The following is a 14,224-nucleotide window of genomic DNA, read 5'->3' as shown; positions in this document are numbered from 1 at the left end:
TATCAAGTTGAAAAACTCTGCATTTAGAACTTCTTAAGGAGCTGGTAATTTTATTCACTTGCATCTCATCAGTCAGAACCAGATGAAAACCCTGACCTGTAGTATCTATAGGTACAATATCCAGTTCCCCTTTTTTTAAAAAAAAATACTTAACTCATGAACAGACTCAGGAAACAAAACTGTTAAAAATAGCAGCAATAGAAATAGCAGCAATAGAAATATTATCTTCAATTAATTTTCCCTGAGCTTTGAGCTGAAAATCTCCTAAAAATGTTGTTCTCACCTTGTGAGATAATTAATATTTTTCCAAATTAATTCACTATTACTTTTTGCCTTTTGCCTTGCTCATTACATGAAGGTAAAAACATGATTTATCCAATCTCAGTTCTTTTGTAACAACCTCGTCTCCTCCTGCACCGACTCCAGCCATTCAGCGATCGGCGTTGCCGGTTTACTAATCATCGGCCTGTCCCTTCATCATTCACACCTGTTTCCACTTTGTTTTCCCTGATTCCCTCCTCTCCTCTTCATTAAAATACAAACATCTCTGCACTTGCGTCCGGCTTCCTGGTGATATCGTGACATCTTTAATCACTTTGTTCCACACGCCTTTATATATTATAAACCTTCATCAGTTTCCACAGATTTTCACCAAACCACGGTAGATTACCTTTATTCATATTTTTTTTTTCTGAATCCTTATAGTACATCTTTCCCTTACAGAGTTACACCCATATCCCAGATTATCAGAGGATAGTATGTCATCCCAATTCAAACTAAAAATTTCATTGTCAAATGCAAGTTGCATTGCCTTTAGGTATACAATGAAGAACATTTGTATGATTCATTTAGTATTTCTGAACCTGTTTTTAGTCAATTTCCTTGCAACCAGAGTTAAATTATGATCGGATAAGCCAGTGATCACGTTGTAAGTTCTAGTTATTCTTTCAGGCTTAATAGTGAATATTAGACCTAATTGTGTACTGGAAAGTTTTGCAATCCTTGTTGGACCTTTCGTTAACTGATCTAAACGATATTTGTCTGTAATTGTTTTTCATTTTTTTTTTCTATATAACTTGTCCTCCCAATTCATGTTGAAATCACCCATTAGAATTAATTCTTTGTTGTGATTGTACTCTTTCAGGATATCAGTGAGTTGATGGTAAAATGTGTCATTTGCTGAAGGAGGTCTGTAAACACCTATGATAGTAAATGACATTCGCTGGGACAGGATTATTTTTAATGCAGCAGTAGTGTGACATTGTACTGTGAGAGTGACCTGCTGTTGTGTTTCATTTTGTGTTGACAGATATGTGGTGTGTGTCATCAGAGGACATAACAGTGACAGGATATGAGGGAGGAAATGTTACAGTCATATGTTCTCATAAATGGGCTACAACCAACACTAAGTATTTCTGTAAAGGAGAGTGTACAGATTATAAACACATAATTATTAAATCTGAAAAGAAATTCACTCAGAAAGGAAGATACTCTCTCTACGATTACGGAACAGGAGACTTCACTGTGACCATCGCTGGACTGAAGAAGTCAGACTCAGGGACATACTGGTGTGGAGAGGAAAGATTTTTAATGGACACATACACTAAAGTGTCTCTCACAGTTATGGAAGGTAAGATGGTCCTGAGAAAGAACTGTGTGACTTGTGTAATGTAATTATGATTATGGATGTGCTGTGTTCGTTACAGATGCAGTGAAATGTAACGTCGTTACTTTGCGATATTTTCTCTAATTTTCTGTCTCTCTCTCTGTCTCTCTCCATATCTAGCTACCACTCCTAAGTCTGTGTCCTCTACATCTGTCAGTTTTCTCTCTACAACTTTTACAACCCCTGATCACATCACATCCACCTCTTCACACACAGGTAAGACACACACAACTCTCTCTCAAATAGGATGTCTCATCTTAGGCTACTTTAAACTGTTGTTTACCTTATATGGTCATGCATCCTGTCCTTCATGGTACAACTCTGTTTCTGGGGAATAGCATGTCTGGCTTCTATCTCTTACTGAATTTAGCAATGACTACGTGTGTGTGTGTGTGTGATGGATGCTGTTACGGGTAAAACTAAAAGCGTTAAAGTATGTTTGTTTAGAGTAGGGAGAGGGTTAGGTCGTTATTCTTTATTTTTGTCAAAGTGGAAATCAGTAGAGGGTCCCCAGAATCTGGCATTTGGCAAGATCATGAAATTGGGTAAAGGGAGCAAGGGGCTATACAAGCAGCAATGGAGGCAAAACAAGATATTTTAAAATGGAGAAATTTTAAAATGGAAGGACAGAAAAAGGTACGTGTGGGAGTGATTTAGTGAAATACTTAGCCGTGACGAGTCAAGTAGGTATGTCATATGCAACAGCTGCGAAACATAGACTGCTTTTATCTACGAATACAGACTGATGCCGGCAAATAAGGCACGTAGCCCACTATTCACCATATGTTTTATTTATCGACTGAATACATGGAACATGGAAATACTACGTACATGTGCATACTGCAAACAAGTCAAAGAAGAAGCCAAACTTAAGGACATAAGAAGTACATTAAGTGTATTAAAACAGATTTATTTATTGAATGATTAATTGATTGACTCATTTATTGTATAGCCCCTTGCTCCCCAGGGACCATGCTTCATCAGTGTTAATTATAGAGCCTTTACACAATCTGTTGGATGACTGGTTAAAATCAACATTTTCCTCTCTCTGTCTGCTGTGACTGTGGGGCATTTTTGTGGGATATGAAAACCCCATTTTGCATTAGTCAGTACATAACATCCATATATTTTCCCCAATTCCGTACCCCCATTTTCCATTATACCCCTTTCCTGTGCAGCTTTAATTAGTGTCGGGGTGGCATGTAGTTTAACAAATACTAAGGGATAATCACCCTGTAATACATTATATATTAGTGTAAGAACGTCACAGCATGAACTGGTGGATTTCATAAATGTGAAAGGCATGATGGGTGGCTGTGCCTGTCAGTATTAACATATAAAAACAGACACGCAGCTCTAAAATATCTTCACAATCAGCATTGGAGCACTTCTATTCAAGTCTCATGTTTGGAGTGTCAATATCAGTGCCATACCTCCTGTGATTTTTACATGGCAGCTTTGGCATGTGTTTGTGTGTGTGTGTGTGTGTGTGTGTGTGTGTGTGTTTGTTTAAACTGTGTGCCACAGTGGAGGCCACAGAATGGATGAAAGCAGAGAGACAGAGTGGAGAATAACGGGGACTTTTCTCTACTTCTTCAAATACTGAGCAGTGTTCCACGCTGACAGAACAGTGGCAAATCAGACAAGAGTGTGCATGTGCCAATCTTATTTCAATTTGATAAACAGGGCAAATTCTTTTAATTAATGGACAGACAGCTTGTTTGGCACTGGCCTGTCATGACAGGTCACACAGTGTGGTAAGAAGAACACTGTAGTCACCACACACGCACACACCACTCCCAAGCAGTCGTTGCTGAATTTCGAAATTTGATAAAGATAGTAGAAGATAAGAACCAGACACGCTATTTCTCAGAAACAAATTTGCGTCACGAGAAACAGGAAACATGACCAAATAAGGTGACGCGTGAGGAGGAAAACTCAGACAGGCTACGTGACACTGGCTTGTGATGGTTTTGAAAAGGGTCAGAATTGTAGATGGGAAGTGAGTTAGGGGGCTGCTTCATTGCCTCCATTATCACCATCACACCTAACAAAAGTACTGACCAGCCTCACTTCCATTTCCACCACTCATTCCTCTTTTTTCTGTAGCACTTGGGGTGGCAGTTTAGTGGTTATATGTAGCACTCTGACATGGTTTTAGCATGGTGTCAGACTAGGAGGGTAATTCCTCTGACCGCACGGTGCTCCACTTTGCTTGCAGTACGTTGTCCCTGGTTACAAACGGCTCAACTCAGGTGATTTGGATATCTGCATTTCCAGTGTAGGCTGTAGCTCTTCCAGCCAGGACTGCATGGATGTTCTGAGCCGGGCTCAATAGCAAGGCCCCCTTAGCCCAGGTCTCACCTGACTGGTGTGTCTGCAGGAGGGGGAGGGGGGGGGGGGGCGAGCCTTGTTGGAGCAAACAGCCCTGATGTGTTCTGTCATTTACGCAAACTTGCTTCTTGATGGCGTAACTAGCCACTTCCACTCGTGGTTTATAGGTCTGCAGTGCAGTTTACTGATAATGGGGATTTACAAGATTTTGCCAGTTGAGACACTGCCTACGATTTTTTTCATGTACTGAGGTGTTGAGCAATAGTTAAAAAAAAAAACACAGTCACATATAGTACCAAACATACAGGGTCGCAGTAGGTCAGTATGACTCAAGAGTATGTTTTTTAGTTGTATATATTGAGAGACTCTATTACCTCTTGGAAACTTTTTTTTTTCCTTTGTTTTTTCTTTTGTTTGTTTGTTTGGTTGTTTGCAGCTGTTATTTGTCATCGATAAATTACTCAATTGAACATATGCTTATACACTTACACTCCTATAGGAAATGGTTGAAGAAAAGTGCTTTAATCTCTCTCTCTCTCTCTCTCTCTCTCTCTCTCTCTCTCTCTCTCTCATTCTAGCAGGAAACAATATTGACTTGCAAAAGAAGTGGAAGGTATTAATGATGATTATCACAAGTGTCTGCTTAGTTATTAATGCACTGCACAGGTGGTAAAATTCAGATATTATGTTTAAGTCAAAGTGAAGACAAGACCCTAAAAGACTGACTGAAAATCATCCATGAAACAACAACAACAACTTTAGTCAAAGTTTTAAAGTATCAGGCTTTTAATGTACTCAAGTTTTCAAAAGCACAAAAAGAAAAAAATCCTTTATGTTTGTATTGTACAACTTAATGTTCATGAAAGGTTGAAACCAACCAACCTGTTGTGAATTTTATCATTAACCTCAAAAGTAGTGATATTCCCAAACATTTTCAGTCAGTTACTTCTTGGCGAAAATAAATCACACAAAAAAGAAAAAGACTTATGACTGACCGTGACAAATGAAACCAGTAACGACAGTTACCAATGGAAATGTGTTGACATAAAAAGGACAGAATTTCTTTTCAGATGTAGTCGGGTAGAAAGTGATAATTGCTCAGATTATCAATACTCAGTCCAAGCACAAATTCACCAATATTCTATCAACAGTCTCAAAGTACTTTTTCTTTATTACTTACCACCTCTGATGTACTGTCATTATTATAACAAATATGACTCCCTATAACTTATATAATGACATTTATAACACTTTCTTTTTATTCTGGTGAAATACCCCACTAGGATCAATAATGTTATAATGCATATTGTAATTTTGAGACAGAACTGGATATATTGATTTTATGTACCTTGTAACTGGATGTTATAATGCAGGAAAGCTCCAGCAATGATAACAGTGTGCAGTTCCTAGAACTGTTAAAAAATATCTCATCATTCACAGTGTTGCCAGTAAAGGTTAGTTGCAGTAAAGTAATTTTCTATCTATCTATCTATCTATCTATCTATCTATCTATCTATCTATCTATCTATCTATCTATCTATCTATCTATCTATCTGTCTGTCTTTCTATGTATCTATGTATGTATGTATGTATGCATGTATGTATGTATGTATCTATCTATCTGTCTATCTAATATACTACAGTTTCTGCTGTGTTTATGCCTTAAATGGTAACTGTAGTTCAATTAAAATCATAAACAAAAGCCCCACTTACAGATAATATGTCACACCTCTGTCTCTACTTTCCTTTCCTTTGGCCAATCAGAGCCCAGTTTACCTGGTTTTCTGATCACCCTATGGTCTTCTCTTTCTTACCCTAATGTGTTTTTTTGGATATATACACCCCTGTGATTTCTTATGTTCCTTGCAAAGTCATCCATTCCCCTGAGAGTAGTGAACTGTGTTCAGTCTGTGTGGTAGTGGTCTTGCTTGTCTCCTTGTTCCTGGTCAGTTTATCTGGTTCCTGCTGGTGTCCTTGCTTCACTGTTAGCATTCCTGTTCCTACTAGCATACCTGCTCCGGTTGGTCGTCCTGTATTTTGACCATGCTCTGTTAACTGTCCATTAGTCTTACTCTTGCTCTAATTAGTTAGATTGCTATGTATTATATGTTGCCTGTCCTGAAATTTGCATCTTGCATAATGTTCTGAATTGAAATAAAGCCTGTTCTTACATATGCACCCAGTATCTCTCCATAGTAGTGACACAATATAATCCCTTGCCAAAGTGGTAGGCAAGAGTAATTTGTAAAATAATGAAAGTATAGAAAGGTTCCAATACACAGTATTAAGTCAACATCTAGCTACAAAAAGTAATACGTCATTTTTGTTTTTGCAGAAGGTAAAAGCTCAGCTGGATGAGGTGTTAAATACACTGGAGAGGAAATTTGATAAATCCAGTGAATCTGAATCAGAAAATTTGGCATCACAGGCGAGCACAGTTCTGAACATTTCTGAGACACTGGTCTCTTTAGTGGTGAAACCAACAGACACAGAAGAACTCCTCAACTTTACCTCCAACACCACTGGTACATAATGTCTTTACCCTGACATCATACACACAGTCCTCTCTATCAGATATGTTTACCTATGCATGGATGGACTCCTCCATGTCAAATACATTTAAAACAGATCAGTGTTCACTTCTGACAGGAGTACTACTGTAGTCCAGGTGTGCTCAGTTCCTGTCTCTGAGGGTAAAAGTCCAACCACTCTGGTCTTTAACTGTCTGAGAACTACACTCACTTTTATACTAGGAGAAATCTGTATCTAATTAAGAGTTAAGAGTAAAAAGGAGCAGAACTCTGGTCCTCCAGCACTGGACTTCCAAACACCTGTTTTAGACAAACCTATCGAAATGGTGCAAGACAACAAAAGCCTAACTGTGTATCTGTAGCTTAATACTTCCTAATTAGTTAAGAATGCCGGCAATGGACTCAAATGTCTCCAGATGTGTTTTAACAGAAACATTGTGGTACTCTTCATGGAGAGAAGAGTAGTAGTTATATGTGCATACCCTTCATGTCCTCTGATTGATGTGATGTGGAACTGTCTGTTTAAATTCATGTTGTCTGTCTGTCAGAGGTCAAAGTCTACACTGTTGGACCAAACGCCACTTTAGAAAGCATCACTCGACTGAATAATACTGCCGCTCTCCTGGATATCGACATCATCAGTATCGCCAAGAACAACAAGGGTAAGTTTAAAATCTGAACTCAAAATAACAGTCCGCATTATGCAGAAATTATGATGTTTGGCCTTGATGTGTGTTTGTTAAGTCTGACTAAATGTTAAGGACTCAACATGAAACACACTGAATAACAGAGGGTACTGTGGTGATACATTTTTGGTAGTTTGGATTTAAAATATTATTTATCTGAAACTCAGGACATGCATCTGTGGCCTTCATGACGTATGACAATATGTCAGAAATACTGAAGCCCACCTTCTTCCCCTCAAAGAAAGACACAGTCAACACTATGATGTCCACAGTAGTCTCAGCCTCTCTGCCCAAAACCACCAACAAAACGCTTATCAATCCAGTTAACTTCACCCTGAAACACATCAGAGTAAGCATTTTAACTTCTTAAATGGATATATGGAAGGAAACAGATGGATCATTACATGAATACACCATTACGTATGATAAATGAGAAAATAAATAAATACTTCATATTAGCAATAATAAATTATGCCACAATAAGCATAATTACAAATCATTAAAAACATGTGATATACATGTGAATGTACATTTAGACATGTGAGAAGGAGGCACCTGTGCGGTAAGACAGAAACACACAAGCATTCATTTCACTTTATTGGATTTCACACTTGAAGTTTACACATGTTCCACCTCCATTAACCAGGAGACGGATCCTGCAGGAACCCTTCACTGTGTCTACTGGGACAAAACTGAATGGAGCACAAATGGCTGTGTGAGAATCAGTGAGAAAAATTCCAACAATACAATCTGTTCCTGCACACACTTGTCTACCTTTGCTCTCCTCATGCAAACTGAAAAATTACCTGAGGTAAGGGAACACAGGTACTTTATCATGTAGATAAAAGTAAAATATACTACAGAATGAGAAAGTAATCGCAATTGAATTTACATGTTACTTTGTGTCATGATTAATGTGTGGAGTGATGTAGTACCACGGCATTTTTATGTGAGAAAGTGTCATGACTTAGTTGCAATGTCATGCTCTGTCCATTAGTGGCCGCTATTTTCCCCACCTTGGTTCTAATTTTTACTTTCATCAAGATTTTATGGATTTATCTCATTCATAAAAGCGACCAACAAGGTCATATTTCCAAAGTCACGTTATAGCTTATGTGATATTTCATATGGAATGGTAGATATATAGTTTAAGATGATTTTTCATGGTTTTTATTACGTTAGTATGTATGTTTCCTTATGAGATCTGTTTGTGTGCTTGTGTGATATTTCATTGGATTATTAGATCAGCATTTTATGATATAAATTTAAAATCTGTTTTTTTTTTATTTATTTTAATAAAAAATGCTTTTTATTAAATTTTATTACCATGAACATGGAGCAGCTGAGTAGGAAAACATCATCCTGAGGTTTCATAGTCACACTTTACCCTTTGTCACATGGATGTCTTGGACATGCAGAGAATTCCCTTTTCTTTAGAGGCCTGAATAGAACCTTTAAGTAAACCCAACAGAGGATGTTTGGGATGAAATAGAACAGATCTTTTTCAGTGTGAATATGGAGTCTATTATAGCAGCATGGGCCATTATTCCATTGAAACCTTTCTAGCAACTGGTAGCATCAAAGGTCTGAAGAGTTGAGATTTTTCTGGAAGCAAAAGCTCATCTGACCCCATTCAACCTGAACCACTTGTCGTTTTTCAGCGGAGTCATCGCTTGGAGCTGCTGAGCACCATTGCTTTTACAGTAGGGCTGATATTCCTGTTCTTGGCTGTTTTGACCTTCGTCCTGTTTCGTAAGAACTCGAGAGTGAGCAGCGTACTTCGACTAAACCTCTGCATCTGTCTGCTGCTAGCACACCTCCTCTTCCTGCTTACTCAACGTTTTCTGGCTCACAGCAATTACAAGGTGTTGTTAATGGCATATCACCCACCACCAGGTCACTTACATTAATGAAATTAATGAAACAGTGGTGTACTTGAAAAATAGCATGATAATAAGTTACTTTATCAAAGTCATGAGGATGCGTTATGATGATGATGATGATGATGAGAACTAACATATTTCTTTCTCTAACATCTCGCCTTCTGCTCAGAGAGCATGTGCTGTGTTTGCGGGAATCTTGCACTTCCTTCTTCTCTCTGGATTTATGTGGATGTTCCTTGAGGCCATAACACTCTTCATCTCAGTGAAGAACCTATCAAAGATCAGATCCAGGTGGAGGGAGGTGCTTCACTGGAAATACCAACTTGTGATTGGTTATGTGGTCCCCACTCTTATGGTTGGTGTATCTTTGTCTGTTCAGCGTGACGGTTATGACAGTGAGACGTGAGTACGGACAGAGGATCTTTCCACCATCGATTAAATTCCGCAAATGATTTTACATTTTTTCAGTTAACAAGAATATGATGGTAATTACACGTTACTGGGGATGTAGAAATCAAAGTGTGATAGACAGGATGATACATTCCATTTTGAAGTGCTGTGTTGGTCAGTATTAAACAATAACAAACAATTTGGTATAATAGCTTACACTGTATGATTTGTGATGGACACTCTTCTCTTCTGTGTAGGTGCTGGATTAAGTTGGGGACGAGCTTTGTGTGGAGTTTTTTGGGTCCTGTTTGCTTCATTCTTGCAGTGTGTATCCTTTAGTGATCCTATTCTGTGTTGCTCAGATAGACTTGCCTCTTATTATATATTACAGAAATATAGAAAGTATTCATGGGAGTTCCCTAGGTCCTGAACACGTTTAAAATACGTCCTGAACACGTTTAGAATAATGTGTTTAAACCGGTTGTAGAATCAGCAATTGAAACTACAATTTGCTCTCACCTGTGCAGGTTAATTTGATCCTCTTCATCACCATCATCATCACTCTTCAGTGTACACTGATGCACCTGAGCGGTAATGTCTCGCAGATCAAAAACAGCAGGTAACACAGAAAGACCCACAACACACGCCTTCACATAAACATCTACATTTTTCTACCACTCCATCATTAACATCACTAATGCACCTGCAAACAAACTGACACTCTTTAGGACTATGGTGTTCAAAGCACTGGCCCAGTTTTTTATACTGGGTTGCCCCTGGATACTGGGATTCTTCACATGGTTCAGTAAGGCGCTGGAGATCATCTTCCTTCTCCTCACTTCCCAGCAGGGCACCTTCATCTTCCTGGTCCACTGTGTCCTCAGTGAAGAGGTAAAGCAGAGTCAGCTTCAAAAACCGTTGAATTGTTTCTCATGGATGTCTCTCCATATGTACTGCGACCTGCATCCGTGAACTCTGGCCATGATATCTTTCTCAACCTGTTTCTCTTTGACTCCCCCCCTTCTTTTGTTTGTTTCCAGGTCAGAAAGCAGTACAAAAAGTTGTGGTACACCCTCTGCCCTCACCATGAGACCAAGGAACAGATGACAGAGGTGAGTGACATTAGGTGACACCAGTCAGATTCAAGTTTCACATTTTCTGCCATGAGTGAGATGTAGTGTGTCTTGGTTTAAGAAAAAAATCAAAGTATGTATAAAATAACTGATTTCCTATTACTCTGTGACCATTAATTTGGCCTCTGTGTGTGTGTGTGTGTGTGTGTGTGTGTGTGTGTGTGTGTGTGTGTGTGTCTGTGTGCGTGTGTGTGTGTGTTCTGCAGACCATGAGGACTGTCCAGAGTAACATTTACACCACTGACGCAGATCTCAGTGCTGACTTGGATAAAAAGGATTAGCAGGAAGGGGTGGGGGGTCTACAAGCAGTATATATTTAAGAGAACTATACATGGCCCAGAGTAGCCTGACAATACTGTACTAATTAGAGCTGTGTGACTCAGCCCAGATCTTCACAAACACTCTTAATTTTTTTATTGTTTGAATGTCCATTATACATATAAATGTCTTTTTCAGAACATGAGGATACATAGTAATATTTACAGCACTGATGCTGTCTCTAGTGTTGACTCAGATAAAATGGATTAGTAGGGAGGGGAGAGGAGAGGAATCAGTGTATAGTTCAGTCCCCGTGTCTCTCTTTACATATTAAATACTAATGAAACATAAAGAGGACATAAAGAGGACGAAATAAAGGCATGGAAGAACAGGGGGTTAAGAAACCATTAAAATAAAAAAAAGAGTGATTTACGACACCTAATTAAAAGCAATGTCTAATGTGTTATAAAGTTCATTTTAAAAATATGAAGTGTATCTATAGCTTTGAGTTCTACGAGGGGATTCTACAATTCTACAATTAGATTAAGCTTAGATTCCTTAACATTAAATGACTGAATGACTGAATGTCTGTCCCCCCCCCCCCGCCCCCCATTATGAAGTTGATCAAACTGAACCTAAGCATTGGAGAAAAATATGAGAAAGAGTAAGTTGAGGATAGAACATAGAGAACATGCTTTTTATCATATATATAAGACTGTGTCTTGTCAGAGACATTTCTTTCAGTACATAAACATACTCTGTCAAGGACTAGGTTATGTTTCTCATCTTAATTTCAACTGTTTCCATCATCTGGAGAACAATAAAACAAATAGTATGATTCATGCTGAGACTGTCCTCTGTCCTCGGAGCTCACGTCTGCCCTCTGCTGGTCATTAAACATTCTGTTTCTCTGGTTCAGTCATTCAGTCATTTAATCCTCAGTTGCACCTGTCTTTTGTTATGTAGCAGTACTGATCTCTGTGTATATATATATACCCTTGTCTGTACCTGTACCTGTGTGTGGTTAACCTGTTTTACCTGAGTTCTCTTTCTCCATCTGCCTGTATCTGAATTTGTTCCCTGAGCTCTGTATCCTTCAGATTGTTTTTAATAAAGGGTGATTTGTACATACATCCAGCCTCCTTCATGATAGTCTGCTTGCACTGTCAGATTTGGTTGTGTCTTTTCTTGCTTTGGTCAAAGTGTGAACTTTCCTAGTTTGTGAACAATCTGTCTTAAAAACAAAAGGAAGTGAGTGAGTGATGTGGTGGAATGGTTTGTAGGAGAACAGAATCAAAAGAACAGGTAGAGAAAGTATTTTTGACACCTCTGGGTTGGCTGGGAGTAAAACTATGTGTATTGATCACATCATTATTACTGTACTTTTGGCTGTGACTTATCATTAGTCATATCATTTAGGCAGAAGAAATGATAGAATAGACAGAAAACACAAACGGCCAGAAAGCAAACAGGACTGATTTACACTGCATCAGTTCCTCCAGCAAAATATTATGGGAAATGAAAAAACAATGGGCTGAGCACACCATTATTATTGTTATCATTATTATTATTGTTGTTGTTGTCATCATTATTATAACAACAACAACATCAAAAATCATCACAAAGCCAAAACATCAGTGGGGCCAAAGGCATCACAGTCGTGCACATAAATCACAAGTTAAGTATCAAATGCATGTGGTGATTAAATCAGTAATAATTACAGTCCAGGGAAGCCCTGTCTCTTCTCAGTATCTGTGCTGTCGTGGACTGAGGGAGGTTTTGAATTGATGAGCAGAGTTGATTTGTTTTATTTGAAATGAACAGGATGAACTAAGGCACCTAAGGCACCATGTAATCAGAAACAGTAACATACCAACGCATTACTTTTTGCTGTTGTTGTTGTTTTTTGTCTTGTTTTTGTTTGTTTGTATGTTTGTTTGTTAGTTTGTTTTGTCTTCAGCTTTTCAATGACTGGATAGAGGGCGCTGTCCAAGGTGCTGAATCCTAACTTTTTTTCTCTCTCTCTCTCTGGAGTTGTCTTGCTTTTTCCACTAGGGGGTTACCTTCACCCCAGGACTGAATGCCTCAACCTCCATGACCGTACGTTGTCTACCACTAGGCCTACTCTATAAAACATGACCACAAGAGGGAGCCCTTATTTAATCTTTATTAGTCTGTTTTCATAATGATGATGATATTTGTTACTACGACATCTACTACTGACACTATTGTAGTTTTATTGACTTATTCCAGTCAATTCCAGTTATTATTCCAGAGTATTAGAGAGTTCAATAATAATTATGTATGTTCTGTATATTTTAACAATTTAACAGTTCACATTATTACGTGGCAAGTCCTTACTTGGTCCTCCATTGATGCTGTATCAGAAGGAGTGATGTATCTCACGATTTACTGATTAGATTTTAAGTTGCTAGTTTCAGAATCTTTAAAAAATTTCAACATGTTGTTTGTTACAATGCTGATAGGCAAGACTTGGTATGGATAATGCCCAGCGGCATTGACATCATATTATAATAAAACAGTTAATATATCGTCTTTTTGAATGTATGATAAATAGGATGAATTTTGCGCCTTCTCCCCCGGCTTGCTAAATGCAGGGACACAGGCATAGAAAGTCTGACCACAATGAGAGAAAGAAATGATTGTATTGACAGAGGAAAAATTAACTTCTGTTGAGGCTTTTCTTTTATTTATTTTAGTAAAAGGAAATGTCCTGTAGCAAAAAAAACAAAAAACCCAAAGAAAACAGGAAACAGAATATTTTCCCAGAGAAAGGTGCTGAAAGCAGACTCTGTCGTTTCTCAGTCGGAGACTGGTGTTCAGGCAACAGACTTTCCGTGCCTAGTCAAAACTATCTAACTAAATCAAAACGATACCCATTTTGCCTGTTGCTGTTGCCTGTTGTCGCAATTTAATATGACGCGGAACGGCGAGTGAATATGTAGGCTACGTACACCAATAAATTCGTACCTCCGCGTAAGGAGAGGACGTCAGTAGAGTAGGCGCTTGTTTAATGTGGTTGAGTTCGCATTTGCATTCACACTGCTTTAAGAATGTGGTCGTATGTGGTCCAGACCACCTCCGAATGTGGTCTGAGTGATCAGATCTTGATGCGACCTCAGTGCTCACTGGATGCGTTTACACCTGTACTTTTGAGCTGTCCACTTGTGATCGGATCACCAAAATCGGATCATAATGCAAGGTGTAAACAGGGCCACTGTCTCTGCTCAACTTCACTTTACACATTCCTGCCACTAGATGTCCTGTCTGTACAAGGGGATGGCATTCAAAGTGTTTATTCAAATAAGTGTTGGTCAAAAAC

General features: G+C 38.5%; 1 protein-coding gene across 1 annotated transcript; it reads left to right on the top strand.

The window, feature by feature from the left end:
- Positions 1–2,284: 2,284 nt before the first annotated feature.
- LOC115815901 (adhesion G protein-coupled receptor E3-like) lies at positions 2,285–10,580 on the top strand. Its single transcript, XM_030778869.1, has 11 exons — positions 2,285–2,302; positions 6,336–6,525; positions 7,080–7,193; positions 7,385–7,566; positions 7,864–8,028; positions 8,879–9,084; positions 9,272–9,502; positions 9,748–9,814; positions 10,018–10,109; positions 10,219–10,391; positions 10,531–10,580. Exons 1-11 carry the CDS (start codon positions 2,285–2,287, stop codon positions 10,578–10,580), a joined length of 1,488 nt encoding a protein of 495 aa, XP_030634729.1.
- Positions 10,581–14,224: the final 3,644 nt, after the last annotated feature.

The sequence above is a fragment of the Chanos chanos genome, chromosome 7, assembly GCF_902362185.1.
Source record: "Chanos chanos chromosome 7, fChaCha1.1, whole genome shotgun sequence".
Lineage (NCBI taxonomy): Eukaryota > Metazoa > Chordata > Actinopteri > Gonorynchiformes > Chanidae > Chanos > Chanos chanos.
The sequence above is the reverse complement of the archived record's forward strand: the minus strand, read 5'-3'. Positions and strand labels throughout refer to the sequence as shown.

What these genes read in the sequence shown, in the direction of transcription:
- LOC115815901 (XM_030778869.1), top strand. An exon ending in CTTTACCTCCAACACCACTG is followed by an intron (nt 6,526 to 7,079) that starts GTACATAATGTC and finishes TCTGTCTGTCAG; the next exon opens with AGGTCAAAGTCTACACTGTT. An exon ending in AAACTGAAAAATTACCTGAG is followed by an intron (nt 8,029 to 8,878) that starts GTAAGGGAACAC and finishes GTCGTTTTTCAG; the next exon opens with CGGAGTCATCGCTTGGAGCT.